This window comes from Colossoma macropomum, unplaced genomic scaffold (genome assembly GCF_904425465.1).
Source record: "Colossoma macropomum unplaced genomic scaffold, Colossoma_macropomum, whole genome shotgun sequence".
Classification (NCBI taxonomy): domain Eukaryota; kingdom Metazoa; phylum Chordata; class Actinopteri; order Characiformes; family Serrasalmidae; genus Colossoma; species Colossoma macropomum.
In genome coordinates this window covers 70,412-88,036 of record NW_023495887.1, presented here as the reverse complement: position 1 = coordinate 88,036, position 17,625 = coordinate 70,412, and the positions used below count along the sequence as shown (strand labels likewise).

At 36.5% G+C, this 17,625-nt stretch overlaps 2 pseudogenes and 3 gene segments (V, D, J or C); all 5 read right to left on the bottom strand.

The window, feature by feature from the left end:
* Positions 1 to 1,910: 1,910 nt before the first annotated feature.
* On the bottom strand, positions 1,911 to 2,379 carry LOC118803331 (annotated as a pseudogene).
* A 4,818-nt stretch (positions 2,380 to 7,197) lies between these two features.
* On the bottom strand, positions 7,198 to 7,643 carry LOC118803330 (annotated as a pseudogene).
* Positions 7,644 to 8,799: 1,156 nt separating this feature from the next.
* Positions 8,800 to 9,669, bottom strand: LOC118803369. The segment is given in 2 exon segments: positions 8,800 to 9,510; positions 9,608 to 9,669. Coding segments are annotated over 2 exon segments (540 nt in total).
* Positions 9,670 to 11,968: 2,299 nt separating this feature from the next.
* LOC118803328 lies at positions 11,969 to 12,446 on the bottom strand. The segment is given in 2 exon segments: positions 11,969 to 12,285; positions 12,379 to 12,446. Coding segments are annotated over 2 exon segments (357 nt in total).
* Positions 12,447 to 14,911: 2,465 nt separating this feature from the next.
* Positions 14,912 to 16,820, bottom strand: LOC118803327. The segment is given in 3 exon segments: positions 14,912 to 15,117; positions 16,359 to 16,691; positions 16,781 to 16,820. Coding segments are annotated over 3 exon segments (579 nt in total).
* Positions 16,821 to 17,625: the final 805 nt, after the last annotated feature.

Below are 17,625 nucleotides of genomic sequence, written 5' to 3'. Positions count from 1 at the left end.
ATGTGTGTTGATCATCTAAATTATAAAAAAAATAATGAGAATAAAAATAACTACACCTGTGAAAATTCCCACATCTATTATTAGAGCAGTTTAGAACAACCTGCCTAGAAGATGATGCGAGTGTATTTTGCTCTCAAGCACAGTTTATAGTTTATAGTTATAGATTCTCTAAATCTACAATTAAACACCACCTCAATGCCAAAAAACTATATGGAAGGCGTGACAGAAGAAATATTACTTTGTCTAAGTTAAAATTTAAATACCTGGAGTTCATTAGATGCTGCTGATTGTCACACATCCTTCTGGCCTCAACTCTAACAAGGACTCCATCTCCCAGGACCCCTTGGGAGATCATGTGACAGAACTTCCTCATTCAACCAATCACCGCTCTACTTCTCCTGAGTATTGACTCTTTTCACCTGGGCTCCATGTCATATGACTTGTTTAGTTTAGTTTAAAAGTCTGGGCTTTAGCTTAGCCACATTGTGAGGTTTTGCTTCTCCTGTAGAGCTACTGAGCGTTTCTCTTGTGTTCTCTTGCCTTTTTCGTGTTTGGACTGTTTTTCTGCATTTCTGGTTTTTCCCTTTTGTCTTTGCCCTCTGGTTATGGTTGCCTTTTTGTACCTTTTTGCTGTTTTGGATCTGACCCACGCCTGTTTACTGACCACGATTCTTGTCAAACCCTTGGATATTAAAGCCTCATCTTTTGGTTTTTACCGTGAGCCTCTGGCCCATTCTGTACTGTTACACTGATACTTTCTCTGGAATAAAGTTCAGTTTGACTATCGTCAGATAAGACCACGGCAGAGCTTTCCGACAACAAACATTTTCCTTTTCTATTTTACAGTAGAAAGAAGAAATAAGCTGCTAGAAATGATTATATTTTACAAAGTAGAAAAATCTTTAAAGACCTCTTAAAAAGCCATTTTGTAGTTTGAGAGTCTATATTGGTGTTGTGGTTTTACACAAATTAAGTAGCATCGGCAGCATATCAGTGATGCAGCAGTGAATCCTTTCAGAAATTATGAAGAGACTTTTAATAATCTGTACAAATAACATTCGTTTCTGATTTTTTCACTTTATTTGTTTTTCACTTTATTTGGAGTTTCATGTCTGCAGATGTTTAACCTGAGAAGCACTGAACACTAACAGGTTTAATACAGACCATCAACATCCTCAACAAGCTGATACAGACACACTGACACCGTCCTGAACCTGGAGCTCCACTGGATTAGGGTTTTGTCAGGCCAATATTTAGGATTAGGATTAGGATTGATTTTAAGGTTAGCATTAGGATTAGGTTTTGAATTGAGGTTAAGGTTACGATTAGGATTAGGGCCAAGGTTAGGATTAGGTTTTGGGTTGAGTTTAAGGTTAGGGTTAGGATTAGGTTTTGGGTTGAGGTTAAGGTTAGGATTAGGTATTCTGGTCATATTTGGACACTGTAGGACAAACATATGTATAAAACCATTGATCTCTTGCGAAAAAGCACTTGTGTTTGCTATTATCCTCTTTTCAGGATTTTGAGAAATTGAGAAAGTTTTTAAATATCAATAAAGTGTCTGTGTTTTTTAATGAGTTTGGAAATGTCTCCAGCTCATATAACAAAACAGTTCATAGGTCAGTGTAGTATGATAATAACTTTTATCAATAAATACGTTATTAGTGATTTATTTATAAAAAAAAATAACATGGCCTTCAAGCAAAGTGCTACCAACATTTTCAAATGTTTTTTAAAACTACATCAAAAACATCAGGGACTTTACACAGTACTGTGCAAAAGCACTTTTAAAAGTTTTATTTACAAAGCTTTTTATATGTTCAGCAAGCATTCAAAAACTAAAAGTAGAATGAATAAATGACTTTATTAAGCTGTTACAGAGTTCAGCCTCCCTCTGTTTATCCTGTGCTCTAGTTTTTGTACAGCTGTCTGTATGAGTTCCACCACAGTGAGTCTCTGGCACAGTAATACACTGCAGTGTCTTCAGGCTTCAGTTGACTCATGTGCAGGTAGAGATTAGAGCTGTCCTTGGATGCTGTGAATCTGCCCTGAACTGACTGAGCTGAGTTTTTGTGACTTTCTGAATGATAAGCAATGATCCACTCCAGTCCTTTCCCAGGAGCCTGTCGGACCCACTGCATCCAATAGCTCCCTAAATTAAATCCACTGCAGGCACAGGTCAGTTCCACCTGGAGCCACTGTTACAGACCCCTCAGACTGTGTGAGAACAATCTGAGAGTGGACACCTAAACAGAGACACAAAGACACAGCAGGTTAAATGTGGTCAGTCAGTTTACTGCATTAATATGGTTCCTCATTGAGAGAGATAACAGACTCACATCCTGCAATCAGCAGCAGCAGTAAAGACGTGAGGAACATGGTGTTTGCGGAGCTGGAGCTGATCAGAGACACCAGAAACCTGGAGATCCTCTACAAACTGTCCTTCATTCACTCTACATATAGAGGAGTTTGATGAAGAGTTTGCATAACAGCTCAGTGATGTGAGACTCTGCTGCTCTGGCTTTAGGAGAGCAATAGGCAATAGGTTTGTTTTTTGGATGAATGGCGCCCCCTACTGGAATATAAATAAAACATGAGGGAACTGATTTCACAGCATCACTTAAATTAATGTTTAGTCTGTTTGTTGAAGATGACCTGAACATTACATTCATTCAGTGTCGATAGATTCAAGTATTATTGTCATATAATCTTTACAAAATTGAAATCAAGTCTGACAGTTTTATATATACTAATGCCCCCAAATATTATTTGTATTTTTACACGTCTTTGTAGTACCATACCAACATATACATTATAGACAGTATTATAGACTTATAACACCAATAATCTTTACTCCACAGTTGTCCAGCTGATTTTTCTTCTTTTCCTTTTGCAGTAACAGCTCCTGGTCAGCTACATGTCCTACTAGATGTTGACAGTTTTGTTGATTAGGGAGTTGGTTTAGTTGTTAGGGATCCCATTTTCTCAGTATATTTTAATAATGTTTTTAAATACAGTTTCTGCCTTGTTTTCCTTTGACTTTCCTTTCTTTTGCTCTCCTCTAAAAAATATTATTCATGTAATGCTTTTGTGAATGTTGGTGTCTCTTTGTAGGGGAACATGATGTCGCTGAGGTCTTTGGGGGCAGCTTTTGTTGTTTTTCTTGGTCTTTGGGAGCAGCTTTTGTTGTTTTCCTTGGTCTTTGGGAGCAGCTGGAACTGGTTTAAGATTGGAGTGATGGAGGAGTTAAAGTGGCTGTAGGTGCACAAAATAAATACTGATAGATTCAATATTATACTTAGTGTTGGAGATTGTTACATTGTAATTACACACAATGTAAAGGACAACAGACACTTTTAAACTATGTCAAAAACTGAAAAATGAAAGATGGAGCTACAAGGTTTTGTTCCGACAGCAGCGATATGTTTCTTTTTTTGTCCTGATGCTGACAAATGAATAATGTGTACTTAATGGTCATTTCAACTGGGAAATGGAATAAAGAAAAGAGGTGGTCATGAATGTGCAATAAGTTCAAAGCCACACCCACACAAAAACAGTACACAGAGAAAATGGAAAATATAAAACACTAGTTCTAATGCCATGTAGGAGAATAAATAAGTTGATACCTGAAATGTTTCAAGTGGTTTACTAGAGTCATTATTTTGGACAGGAGCTATTTTAACAGATAAAATGAAGCTCCAGAAACTAGAGATCCTCCACTTTAGATGATGAACTGTGGATCTTTCCATGGAGCCTGATCTTGAGAAGAGAGCAAAGAAAGGATTTAGTTTTGAGAAGTAAATAATGATGAAAATTTAAAGCTGTACTTTTGGGGCAAGACGTCAGTAAAAACACTGGGAACGAAGCCCCTTTTTACAATACTTTAGTTTAGTAATATTACTAAGATACCTCTACTACAACTACTCATATTAATGATAATAATAATAATAATAATAATAATAATAATAATACAAAGCTGAAGAAGCAGAAAAAGAACAATACCATTAAATGAATGCATTTTAGTGCAGTTCTATATTGTCATAATAACAATTTAATATAGTCACAATAACTTTTTGTCAGATAATACATTTAAAAATACATTTTAAAATAGATTTACAAAAAAGACATTAACTTTTTTTTCATTTACTGTCATTTGTTTTTGTATTTCTTAATGTTGTGTAGATACAAATATGTCTTTACTTTATAAAATTGTGACATTAATTAATTAATTAATTTATTTATTTATTTATGTATTTATGTACTTATTTATTCATATAATTTGCCTCACTTTTCAAGTTGCATTTCCCAATATACTTAATTTAAAAAGACACAAGCTATTTAAAGTCCCCTTCATATACAAATAAGTATTAAACCATGAACAAAATGTTTCATATTTTATTTAATATAATTCTATTCATTGTTCTTTTTTTGTATTACATGCAAAACTATAATTAAAAATGACAAAATCTATGAAACTCATTCAAATAGAAGAAATTGAGTGTTGGCTCTGGGTTTTTGTAAGCCGTGTTCATTAGTTAGTGTCACTGTGAGGCTCTCGCACAGTAATACACAGCTGTGTCTTCAGTCTGCAGATTCTGTCCTTGTAATGTTATTGTGTTGGTTCCAGTGTTTCTGGAGATGCTGAACTTGTTTTTCAGTTTATCACTGTAAGCTGTGCTCCCACCACTATTGATGTATCCTATATACTCCAGAGTTTTTCCTGCAGGCTGGCGGATCCAAGCTGTAGTATAGTCTGTAACTGAATATGAAACCTTGCAGTTGATTGTCAGACTCTGGCCTGGACGGACCACCATGGAACCAGGCTGAGTCAGTTCTCACAGTGAACAGCTGTAGATCAAAAATACAAAGTTATTATATCATCTTGGACAAACATTAAACAGCATTCTGACTGAGTGAAATATGTTCTTTACTCACAGGATGCAGCTGCCAGCAGGAGCAGTAGAGATGTAGAGAACATGGTTGGTGTTGAAGTTGGACCTGTGGGATCTTCTCTGTTCTCCACAGCTTTATAGAGAGTGTCTTCTAAATAGAGAGAGATTCAGGGAGGGAGCTTGTATTTGCTTATCTAATGAGCCATGAAGGCCAAACCTATTTAAGACACAGAGTCAAAGGCAGTGGTTTAATTCAGTGCATGCTAAGAACTGATTCTTAATAAAAGCAATCTTTTCATTTAAAGTACAACCCCAATTCCAGAAAACTTGGGACGCTGTGTAAAATGTAAATAAATGTAAATAAAAACAGAATGCAGTGATGTGCAAATCTCATAGACCCAAATTATTCATCACAATAGAACATAGAACACATATCAGACATTGAAAGCAAGACATTTTACCACTTCATGAAAAACATTAACTTTTAGAACTTGACATCAGCAACACATCTTAAAAATGTTTAGACATTTTAGACATCGTCTCAACTTTTTTGGAATTGGGGTTGTTAAGATCACAATATAATGAGCGTCAGAGAATCTTCTCAAAGCATCAACTGTTGAATCAAATGAAATGAAACTGATAATAAATGCACATTTAATATGTTTACTTCAGGTTTGTTAACCGCACTGCTGTGAATATTTAAACAGCTTGCTCATGTACATCCACCTCCAACCCTTCTCATCCCTCATTTCAGAGAAATACACCTCTCTCTATTGCCCTCTGTCTATAAGTACAGAAAGGGATTTGATGAAAAATGTGCATAATAAATCAATGATGAGAACAAATTCAGCTCTGGCTTTAAGGGCATCAGTGAGTAGACACTCCTACTGATGTATGAATAAAACTTTAGCACATCTCTGTACCTGAAATATGTTCTTTTTTATATTTTGTGTGTTCAGGAACTGTTAAACCATCATGTGTGATTTCCTGTTTCACTGGGGTATAAATATGAGGTGACAAGGAGGCCAAATTTCTTTCATTCATTAGCACAGGGAAGATTATAGCACACACAAATGAAATGAGATCAAATGTTTTGACTTGCATAAATTTGATATTGAAGATGAAAAATAACTACCCCTCTGAAAGTTCTCACATTTATCATTAGGTCAGTTGGGAACAACCAGAGCTGTAGAGAAACTGCCTAGAAGAGGATTCAAGTGTGTTTTGCCTCCAAGCATAGTTTAGGGTTTGTGATTAGAGATGATCTTAAACTACAATTAGCTACTATGTCAAAGCATACAAACTATATGTAAGGCATGCCAGAAGAAAGCCTTTTATTGTGTCTAACCAAAAATGTAAATACCTGGAGTTTATTAGAAGTTGCTGGTGTTCATAGACAATGATGATGAAATGTTTTTCACTCCCAGTGTTTCTCATCTATAATTCAAAAGCAGTACCTACATTCCTTATATTCAATAAGGAATATAGGTACTCAAAATATATAAAATGTAATATCTCAAACAGGAAACCATTAGTATTAGATGCTATTATACAGATTCTTATATAAAGAGTATATTAAAAAGTTAATAACACAAACAGTGCAGCTACAGATGACTTACATTCTCTAACTGTACTCATGCACACTGTACAAGCTTAACAAGTTGGATGTGTCTAATAAAGTAATAACATAAAATAAAACAAAATAAAAAACAAATAGGAGGTGCAAAGTACATACGTTGGCCTAACAATGGCCACATTCATTAAAATATCAAAAAGTATCTCCATAAAAAAACAAGAAAGTAAGGCATATATGCCACTCTCATAAAGTACTTTATTTTATTATAATTCACCAAATTACAAGAAAATATATCACTATTGTTGGAAAAACTCATCATTTTTTAGTGTTTGACATCATTTGAAAATGCCTTTTCCATGAAGAATTGACCAAAAGAAAAGGCCCAAAATGACTTACATTAAAAATACAGTAGGTTTTTTCCTTCTCCTGTAAAGTTACCATTTTGGAGATACAAGGTTTTCTTCTGACAACAGCAATATGGACTATTATCCTAGGGAATTAATAGGTACAATTTTTAAAGTTCTGTATAATAATAATAATAATAATAATAATAATAATAATAATAATAATAGTATTACCTTAAATGGTAATGTTACCATGCAGATATGAAACAAATCTTTTGAGTGTAAAATAATAAATTAACTGTTTTTTTTTTTAATAATATATTTTCTTTAGAGTGAGTTCGTTGCAGAACTGTAGGTTTTTGTAAGCCGTGTTCATTAGTTAGTGTCACTGTGAGGCTCTGGCACAGTAATACACAGCTGTGTCTTCAGTCTGCAGATTCTGTCCTTGTAATGTTATTGTGTTGGTTCCAGTGTCTCTGGAGATGCTGAACTTCTCAGTTTATCACTGTAATATGTGCTCCCATCAGTATAGATATATCCAATGTACTCCAGAGCTTTTCCTGCAGGTTGTCGGTTAAAGCCTGCAGCAAGCTTGTCACTGAATATGAAACCTTGCAGTTGATGGTCAGACTCTGGTCTGGATGGACCACCATGGAATCAGGCTGAGTCAGTTCTTCACAGTGAACACCTGTAGATCAAAATACAAAGTTATTAGATCATCTTGGACATAAACATAATTTAAATAACATTCTGACTGAGTGAAATGTGTTGTTTACTGAGTAACTCACAGAATGCAGCTGCCAGCAGGAGCAGTAGAGATGTAGAGAACATGGTTTGTGTCGAGGTTGGACCTGTGAGATCTTCTCTGTCTCCTCTTCTATACACAGAGAGATTCAGGGAGGAGCTTATATTTGCTTATCTTTAACTCAGGAGAGGCAAAACTATTTAACACACAAAATAGAGTAGTAGTTTCATACAGTGCATATAAAGAACCACTTTTCTGCCTTTTTTCAACAAAGGCCTTCAGCAACTCTTTCATTAATAAAAATAAAATGTACATACTTTCACATCCTTATCCTAATTCCAGCATGTCCTCCAACACAGTGTCTGAGAAATCTTCTCAAAGCATCTCCAAAGTGTGAAACCGTATATGAAATAAAATTGATAATGACTGTTCAGGGGGAGCATGTTTATATGGTTACTTCAGTTCTGTTAACCACTGTTCTCTGAATATTTAAATTTCCTTAGTCATTCGTCAACATGGAAAAGATTAAAAAACACACACAAGAAAGCGATTAAAATGTGTGGAGTTAAATAATCACAATCAAACTAATCTACCTCTGAAAATACCATCTACATCATTACAGCAGTTAGAACAACCGGAGCTGTAGTGAACCTGCCTAAAAGTGGATGGAAGTGTAGCTTGCCCCCAAACACTGTGAGGAGGACAGTTATGGAGGCTCCAAAATTGCAATTAGATACCATCTCAATGCCAGTAAACTATATGGAATGTGTGCCAGAATAAGGCCTTTTTTGTATAACCACAAATGTAAATACCTGGAGATCTTTAGATGCTACTAGAACTTTGACTGGAATTGGGTTTTATGTTGACAGCAAATGCTCAAGTGTTTAGTGTCAAAAGAAGCATATATATTCAGAAGTGGACCTAATCCTTGCAGTAATGTATGGCAGAGGAGCTTTGGTAACTTGCACAGATTAGTAGCATGGACTCCCTAAAGTACCATGAAATTTTTAACGAAATCTGCCCAAAGCTAAAACTGGGTCTGGGTCTTCCAGCAGGACAGTGATCCAAAAATACAAGTTCAAGTCCACCTAACAGTTGTTAGGGACCCCTGAAATGTAGCAATCCCATTGTCCTGATCAAAATCTCATTGAGAACCTTTGGGGTGAGCTGAATAGGAGAGTCCATAAGAGGATCTAGAAACCTGGAGGATCTGGAGAGGTTCTGTATTGAGGTGAGGTCTAAGATAACTTTCTCTGTATTCTCCAATCTCATCAGGTATTATGGGTGACAACTTATTGCTGTTATGCTGACAAAATGTAGGTGTGCCAAGAACTGTGACGTATGAGGTGTTGTTTAATACTATAGTTTTTTTTTGATACAGGTTGTACCAAGGGTGGCATTAAATATGTGGCAGAATAATGCTGCATTGAGATAATTAGAAAGAGATTAGAAGGATTTAACTGGTTTGGTTTCTGGGAGAGGGGCGCACCCTACTGGATACTTTCAATAGTGAATAACACTTAGAACAGCAGTGAAGGGTCGTGGCTGATTGTTTTGTTTGCTCATCCAGTTTGAATGAAACTTGTCTCTTACTAACACAGATGTCGATGGGTTTTTGTACAGAGCTCCCACTGAGCTGCACTGCTGTGTCAGTCTTTGCACAGTAATAAACAGCCGTGTCTCCAGTCTCCAGGCTGCTGATGTCTAAGAACAGCACGTTACTGCTTGTGTCTCTGGAAATTTTGAAGCGACTCTTAAAGGAAGCTCCAGTGTCTATAGATCCACCACCCCAAATGATCCCGATCCACTCCATGGCTTTCCCTGGAGGCTGTCTGATCCAGCCTGTACCGTAATCAGAGAGACGATAGCCAGAAACCTCACAGGACAGCCTCACTGATCCTCCAGGAGGCTTCAACTGAGCAGGAGACGAGCTCAGACTGATTCCATGAACATCTGAGAGGAGGAATCAGGTCACAGAGACCATTAAACACACTGCATTTCATCTTAAACTGAAATCTACAGTGTATAAATGAGACTAAAGTCCACTTACATGGTAAGAAGGCCAGCAGCAGCAGAGAAGTCCAGCTCATCATTGCTCTGAAAGTATCTGTGATCATGTGGTTTGTTAGAGGATGTATGAGTGTGGATCTGTATTATATACACATTGTGGCAGTGTCTGACCTGCAGTGGAGCTGGAGATTTACATACTGCTTATTTCAGATGATTAAGGAGGGACATTCAGATGGGTTTCCTGGATGAACTATGAAGTTTCTACAGAGCAGTGATGTGATTCTAAAGAAGAGATCTGATATTCCAGATGTTTATATTCTAGGCAATGTGATGTGAGCAATAGAACCCGAATAATAATGTGACTAAATGCACTGGGTAACATTTTATAATAACAGGCACTTACAAATATTAAATTTATCATTATCTAATTGTTTGTTAATGATGAATAATAATTATATAGTTATGCCACTGTTCAAATAATTAACCAATTAATCAGTGAAATAAAAATAAAGTTAAGAATTATGTCTGTCTAGCCACAAAATGATACAACTTAAAGTATTAAGTGTTAATTAGTTGCATGCAATTATTAATACAAAATTCATAATAATTTTGAATAACTGCTTAGTAATTATCCTCATTAATCCTAACATTTCAAATTGTCATTTGACTTATGAATAGGCAATGAGTCAATAAGTATCAACAAACCATTATTAATCATTTAACTTTACTAATTCAAAACAATTAATAATTTCTTTATGTCACAATGTAAATGATTTATCATTCAATTGTTGGCATTTATTAATGCATAAGCAACAATTGTGCAATTATTAACAATAATTAACAATCTATGAGGTAATGATTAGCAGCTATCAGTTATTAGCTGGCAAACTAAGTTAAAACTGGATTGTGTGCTATTTTAATTACAGTCATTTGCAAAAGTTTTCAAACCCATATTTATTTGCTGAGTTTAAAATTTTGTACATATAAAATATAAAATGGCCTTCTGCCCAATGACCGCTGGCACAGGCCCCAGATACACGTGAGCTACATTCTCTAGCTGTACCCATGCACACTGTGAAAGCTCAACAAGATTAAGATTAAGTGACCCTTATTAGTCCCACAACGAGGAAATTTCACCTCTGCATTTAACCCATCCGTGCAGTGAAACACCTCATACACACTAGTGAAGACACACACACTAGGGGGCAGTGAGCACACTTGCCCGGAGCGGTGGGCAGCCCTATCCGTAACACCCAGGTTAGGGTTAGGTGTCTTGCTCAAGGGCGCTTCAGTCATGTACTGTCGGCTCAGGGGACTGAACCGGTGACCTTCCGGTTACGGGGCTGGTTTCCCCAACCTCCAGTCCATGACTGCTAGATGTGTCTAACAAAGTGATTACGTGGTCAGCAAGTGTGCACCGAGTTTAAAAACTCCAGCACCGCTGATCCACTTACATCACATCAACACACAATAAACTAGTACCAAACACACTGTTACTGCCAGCATCAGTGCTGTGTTTTACCTGTAAATTATATTTCAGACTCAATGTCACACTCAACTTCACTGTTCACCATGGCAGGAGGTAGAAAGAACTTCATAAGGAGATCCAAAAATGGAACGTGCCATTAAAAACCATACTGGAACTAAATGATTTCAGAATCATAATAACATACAGTGCACACACAGCTGGGCTTTAGGCAGGAACTATGGATGGCTTGAAGGGTCAGACTAGGAAAAGGTGTTAACGACCACTTAAAATTTAGGCTGCTAATAATGTCTTGCGTTAACTCATTATACATCTATGTAAGTTAATGGAACAAGATTTTATTCTGTGTCATTTTGAATAACTTCTGTTGGCCTGTTTTTTATAAAATGCAGATAATAACATGCTGCCATTTAAGAAAACATCTATTTATATTGTTGCCCCACAAAATCTGCAATTCCAGCTGAGTATTACTTTGGATTGACACTGAAATAATATTCTGATATGCACATTTTTTTTTTTTTCATATTCCTCCATACACTCCATAATCACTTAGTCAAAACTGAACTACAATTTTAGTGTATACTCAAGCATTTTCTATCAAGGAATTACAATTAAATAGAAAAAAAAAATCTTAATCTGGACTTAATCAGTTTCCCATTTGTTTGAAAGGGACTTTTGCCAGTATTCTGTAAAGCTTGTCCCACCAAGCAACTATTGCTATAAAAGAATGCATTTGTGGGGTGGAGCATGGAAAGGTCATGAGGACAAATGAAAGCTGAGAGGATGTGTGGACTCTACGTAAACATATTATGTGGGTAACAATATTCTGCAGTTAAGATTAGTCTGTTTTTTTCATGCCATTATCCTCTTTATTAAGCTGTTACAGAGTTCAGCTCCCTCTGTTTATCCTGTGCTCTAGTTTTTGTACAGCTGTCTGGCACAGTAATACACTGCAGTGTCTTCAGGCTTCAGTTGACTCATGTGCAGGTAGAGATTAGAGCTGTCCTTGGATGCTGTGAATCTGCCCTGAACTGACTGGATTGAGTTTTTGCTACTCTCAGAATAATAGCTAATAATCCATTCCAGTCCTTTCCCAGGAGCCTGTCGGATCCAGTGCATAGTGGTGCCCCCCAAATTGAATCCACTGCAGGCACAAGTCAGTTTGTGGGATCCACCTGGAGCCACTGTTACTGGCCTCTCAGACTGTGTGAGAACAACCTGAGAGCGGACACCTAAACAGAGACACAAAGACACAGCAGGTTAAATGTGGTCAGTCAGTTTGCTGCATTAATCTGGTTCCTCATTGAGGGAGATAACAGACTCACATCCTGCAATCAGCAGCAGCAGTAAAGACGTGAGGAACATGGTGTTTGTGGAGCTGGAGCTGATCAGAGACACCAGAAACCTGGAGATCCTCTACAAACTGTCCTTCATTCTCTCTACATATAGAGGAGTTTGATGAAGAGTTTGCATAACAGCTCAGTGATGTGAGACTCTGCTGCTCTGGCTTTAGGAGAACAATAGACAGGTTTGGTTTTTAAGTAAAGGGCTCCCCCTACTGGAATATAAATAAAACATGAGAGGATTCATTTTCCAACATCACTCAGGCTGATATTTAATCTGTTTCCTAATGTTGGAGATGCCTCAAACATTACATTCAGTCAGTGTCAGTGGGTTCAAATCTTACTGTAATGTTGAACGTCTGTAGTATAGAGTGCTGATTGAAAGTTTGTGAACCCTTTAGCATTAGGTGAATTTTACATAAATATAACTAAAATGTTATTAGATCTTCATTTAAGTCATAAACATAGACAAAGAGATCCCCGAAAAGCAAGTAATTTAAACAGATCTATTGTTTTTCATTCATTTTTTGGTTAAACATTTCATATGGAATGTCTTTGTTGGCAAAGATCTGCTTTCAGTAACTAGTGTGACCCTCTGCACGTTGACTTGGAGGACTTGACCTTACAGAACTGCTTCAGTTCTGTTATGTTGGTGGGCTTTCTGGCATTCAGTTCAAGGATGGATGCCCTAACATTCCCCTTTATTATTACTTGATACAATCCAGAATTCATAGCACCATCAGAATGATGGCAAGTTGTCCTGGTCTAATAGCAGCAAAGCAGACCCAAACCATGATACTGCCACCACCACGTTTTACATTTGGCATGAGGTTTTTATACTGCAATGCAGTGTTTGGCTTTTACCAAACTTAACATTTCTCAGTTAAGTCATAAACATTTATTTTTGCCTTGTTTGTCCATATAAAATATAACCAGATCTTCTGGCCCATGGTGGTCTTTCAGAAACTTTAAACAGGCAACAATTTTCTTCATGGAGAGTAGTGGCATTCTCCATACTATCAGTCCATATGTATTATTCTTGTTCAGTGTTTGCCTGATGGTGGACTCATGAACACTGGCATTAGCCATTTTAAGAGAGGACTACAGATGCTTAGCTGTTCCTCTTGAGTTCTTTGTGCTCTCCCAGAATATTATATTGATATTGCATATTATAATTATATTATAATATAATGCATTAGTGAAATCCAAACTCTTCAGAAAACAGACACAGATTTTGATGACTCAGGTTGATGCTTTTTTTTTAAATAGGATCAGGGTCAATAGGGTCAGTTACAGTCACATCTGATGTCATTCATTGAACCTCCTGTCTAGATGGTCACATACTTTTGCCAACTAAAATATATAATGCTGGACCATTTTATTAAATAAATAAAAAAAATATATATAATACCTTGTGTATTTAGTTTTATAGGGTATTGTTATGATCTAAATAAAGATCTGAGATCATGCTTCTGCAGAAATTCACACAAAAATGTTCACAAACTTTTAGCACTGTACATGTTGATGTGGTAGTTCAAACTTTTATAGTATAAAAAATACAAAGAATATTAAACACTGACAGTAAATATACAGTAGTGTGAAAAAGTCAGACTTGCTTTCAGTTTTTCAAGGAAATCTAGAAGGAAAATTTTCCACAGCTCCAAAGTTCAGTTCAGAAGTTGGTTTTATTTACTTGAAACGTATTCACTTTGCTTCTTATGATTCAGGTGATAAAAAAAATAATAAAATAAAATAAAATAAAACTAATAACAATAATAATAATACTAATAATAATTAGAGGAAAAAGAACAATGTAATTACGTAAATATGCATACTATTATTATGCAGTTGATACAGTCACAATTAATAAACACAATTGACATTATAAATATTTCTATGTTGCTTTTTTTTGCAGTTATTAAAATGTAGTGGAATTGTTAAAATATACATTGATAGAGGCTTCAATTTCACTTATTAGTGTATTTCCTCTAACTGTGAACAAGTTTATACGTTATTATTTTGTACTTGATAAACTCAAGCAATGATTTCTTTTAGCCTGCCTTGCAGTGAACACTGGGCCTCATTGAATAATATCTTCCTAGGTTTTTTCTTAAATATGTTCTTGGCAAAAGTCCTAAGAAAAACTCTACGTCAGATTCATGATGTGATCTTAAACTTCAGAATTGCCACACCTTTGTTCTCTTGAGTGTGTGTAGATTCTGTTCTTACCTAAGAACAAATCCCAAATAAGAAAACACTGGTGAATGTCAGAATCTTTGTGGGTTTTAGGAATAAATTTCTTCTTAAGAACGGTTGGTGAATGAGGCCCATTGTTCTTTTTTTGTAAGCAGCACTTTGCTGATTGTGATTTTCATGCATAATCAATTCAAAAGCACTAATAAAGCTCTATAATGACTCTCCTTAACAGAAAAGTATAAAACTATGAATACCCTGACTCTTGAGTGTCGGCTCTGGGTTTTTGTAAGCCGTGTTCATTGGTTGTTTTTCACTTTCATCACTTGTTTTTCAGTTTATCACTGTAATATGCGTCCCCACCACTAGCAATAGCTCCAATCCACTCCAGAGCTTTTCCTGCAGGCTGCTGGATCCAGCCTGTCCATTCACTGGTAACTGAATATGAAACCTTGCAGTCGATGGTCAGACTCTGGCCTGGACGGACCACCATGGAACCAGGCTGAGTCAGTTCCTCACAGTGAACACCTGTAGATCAAAAACACATAATAGTTATTATATAATATTGTCTCATGTTAGATATAAACATGATTCAAACAGCATTCTGACTGAGTGAAATGTGTTGTTTACTGAGTAACTCACAGGATGCAGCTGCCAGCAGGAGCAGTAGAGATGTAGAGAACATGGTTTGAAGACTTGTGGGATCTTCTTTGTTCTCCACAGCTATATAGCGAGCGTCTTCTATATAAAGAGCGATCTGGTTGGGGGGCTTGCATTTGCTTATCTAATGACCTGTGAGATTCAAAGCTATTTAAGACATGGAGTAGAGGGAAGCAGTTTAATACAGTGCATGTTAGGAACTACTTATCTGCCTTAGTCTTTAACACACTGTTGAAGAAATCTTCCTAAAATGTGTGGAACCATATATGAATCCAAACTGATAACGAATATTTAGAGTAGTGAGAGCATATTGGGTTTTTTACTTCAGGTCTGTTAACCATACTGCTTTGAAAATGTAAACAGCTCACTCACACATATCCACCTCCGAGCCCTCTCATCCCTCATTCCAGTGAACTGCTCCACTCGCTATTGTTGTCATGGACTCCTCTGTTGTCTTCTGTCGTGAATTCCAAACCACTCCAAACTACTCTATGTGTAGAGAAGAGATTTGATAAGAATTCTGCAGAATCACGGTCTAATAATGGGAACAAATTCAATAATATAAGTGTATTAGTGAACAGATGCCCCCTACTGGAATAAAGATTACACATTAGCTCAACCTTATAACTGATGTTCCTTTTAATATGCAGGAATCAAAGAACTGTTACGCCATCATCCATGATTTCCCTTTTCACTGTGGTATAAATATGAGGTGACACAGAAGCCAAATTCTCTTAGTTATTTATCAACATGGGGGAGATTACAGAACACACAAATGAAATGACATAAAAGTGTATTAACCTTTTGTAAATAATGTGTATCCATCAGAAAGAGGAGGTTTCTGAACTCTGGGTTTTTGAAGCCATGTTCATTAGTTAGTATCACTGTGAGAGTCTCACACAGTAATACACAGCTGTGTCTTCAGTCTGCAGATTCTGTCCTTGCAATGTTATTGTGTTGGCTAAGCTGCCATACTTCTACTTCCATAGCTACAGACATGTTCAATCCACTCCAGAGCTTGTCCTGAAGGCATCTTCTTGTACCACCATTTTCTCTCTCTGTGGTTGTCTACCTTTCTTTTTTCTTTTTCCAAAGCAGGGTTTTTGTACAGCTGTCTGTATGAGTTCTATCACAGTGAGCTTCTCTAGCACAGTAATACACTGCAGTGTCTTCAGGCTTCAGTTGACTCATGTGCAGGTAGAGATTAGAGCTGTCCTTGGATGCTGTGAATCTGCCCTGAACTGACTGAGCTGACCTTTTGGCACTTTCAGAATAATAGTAAATAATCCATTCCAGTCCTTTTCCAGGAGCCTGTCGGATCCAGTGCATATAAGCGCCCCCCAAACTGAATCCACTGCAGGCACAGGTCAGTTTGTGGGATCCACCTGGAGCCACTGTTACTGACCCCTCAGACTGTGTGAGAACAACCTGAGAGTGGACACCTAAACATGAGGAGACAGAGAGTCTAAACGAGTTTTTACACGTTTAGATCATTTATCTGGGTCCTCAGTGAAAGAGCTAACAGACTCACATGTTACAGTGAGCAGCAGCAGTAAAGATGTGAAGAACATGGTTCTGCTGTTTTTCACTCAGACCTGCAGGTTCTTCTCCAAACTCACTGTTTCAGCTTCATATGTAGAGAAGAGACTTGATAGACATTTGCATGTCAAGTCAATGATGTGAATAAATTCAGCATTAGACAGTCGGCGCCCCCTACTGGAATATAAATGAAACTCTAGCACTGCCTCATGTTTATCATTCATGACACATTACTGACGTTTCTGCACAAACACACATAGAAAAAAGACAATACTCACTCAAAAATTAATTGTTATTGCCACTAGTATTGATACATGCAGGTGCAGGTGTTCATGATGAACATTTATAAAACCCTTGGAAAGTTTGGTTACATTAAATTTTGATTACATTCTCTTTTCTTTTTTTCCCTGTATTCTCTGTAACACATTTTCTGGTGATTTATTACAAATGTTTGTGTTATTTACAAAAATACAAAAAATTAATTTATTATACATTAATTGGTTCATTTATTTTTTGGGAGAAATCAGAGAGCGTGCCCTAAATTTCCAGGCAAAGCAGACATTAATTACATTGAATTATTCATTGTTCAACATCAAGGAATAAAGCAGAAAAAATATTGAACAAAAAATAACACAGAACGCTATCACGTAAAAAGCAACTAATCAGAAAACAACTAACTGTAAATTTAATTATTTATTCATTCATTCATTCATTCATTCATTCAGAATATAGTGTGCCTACCCTGTGCCTTGGGAGTTCTAGGTGGCTGCTAAGAACTACATATTGTTTTTTTGTTTGTTTGTTTGTTTGCTTTTTTTTGTTTTGTTTTGTTTTTGT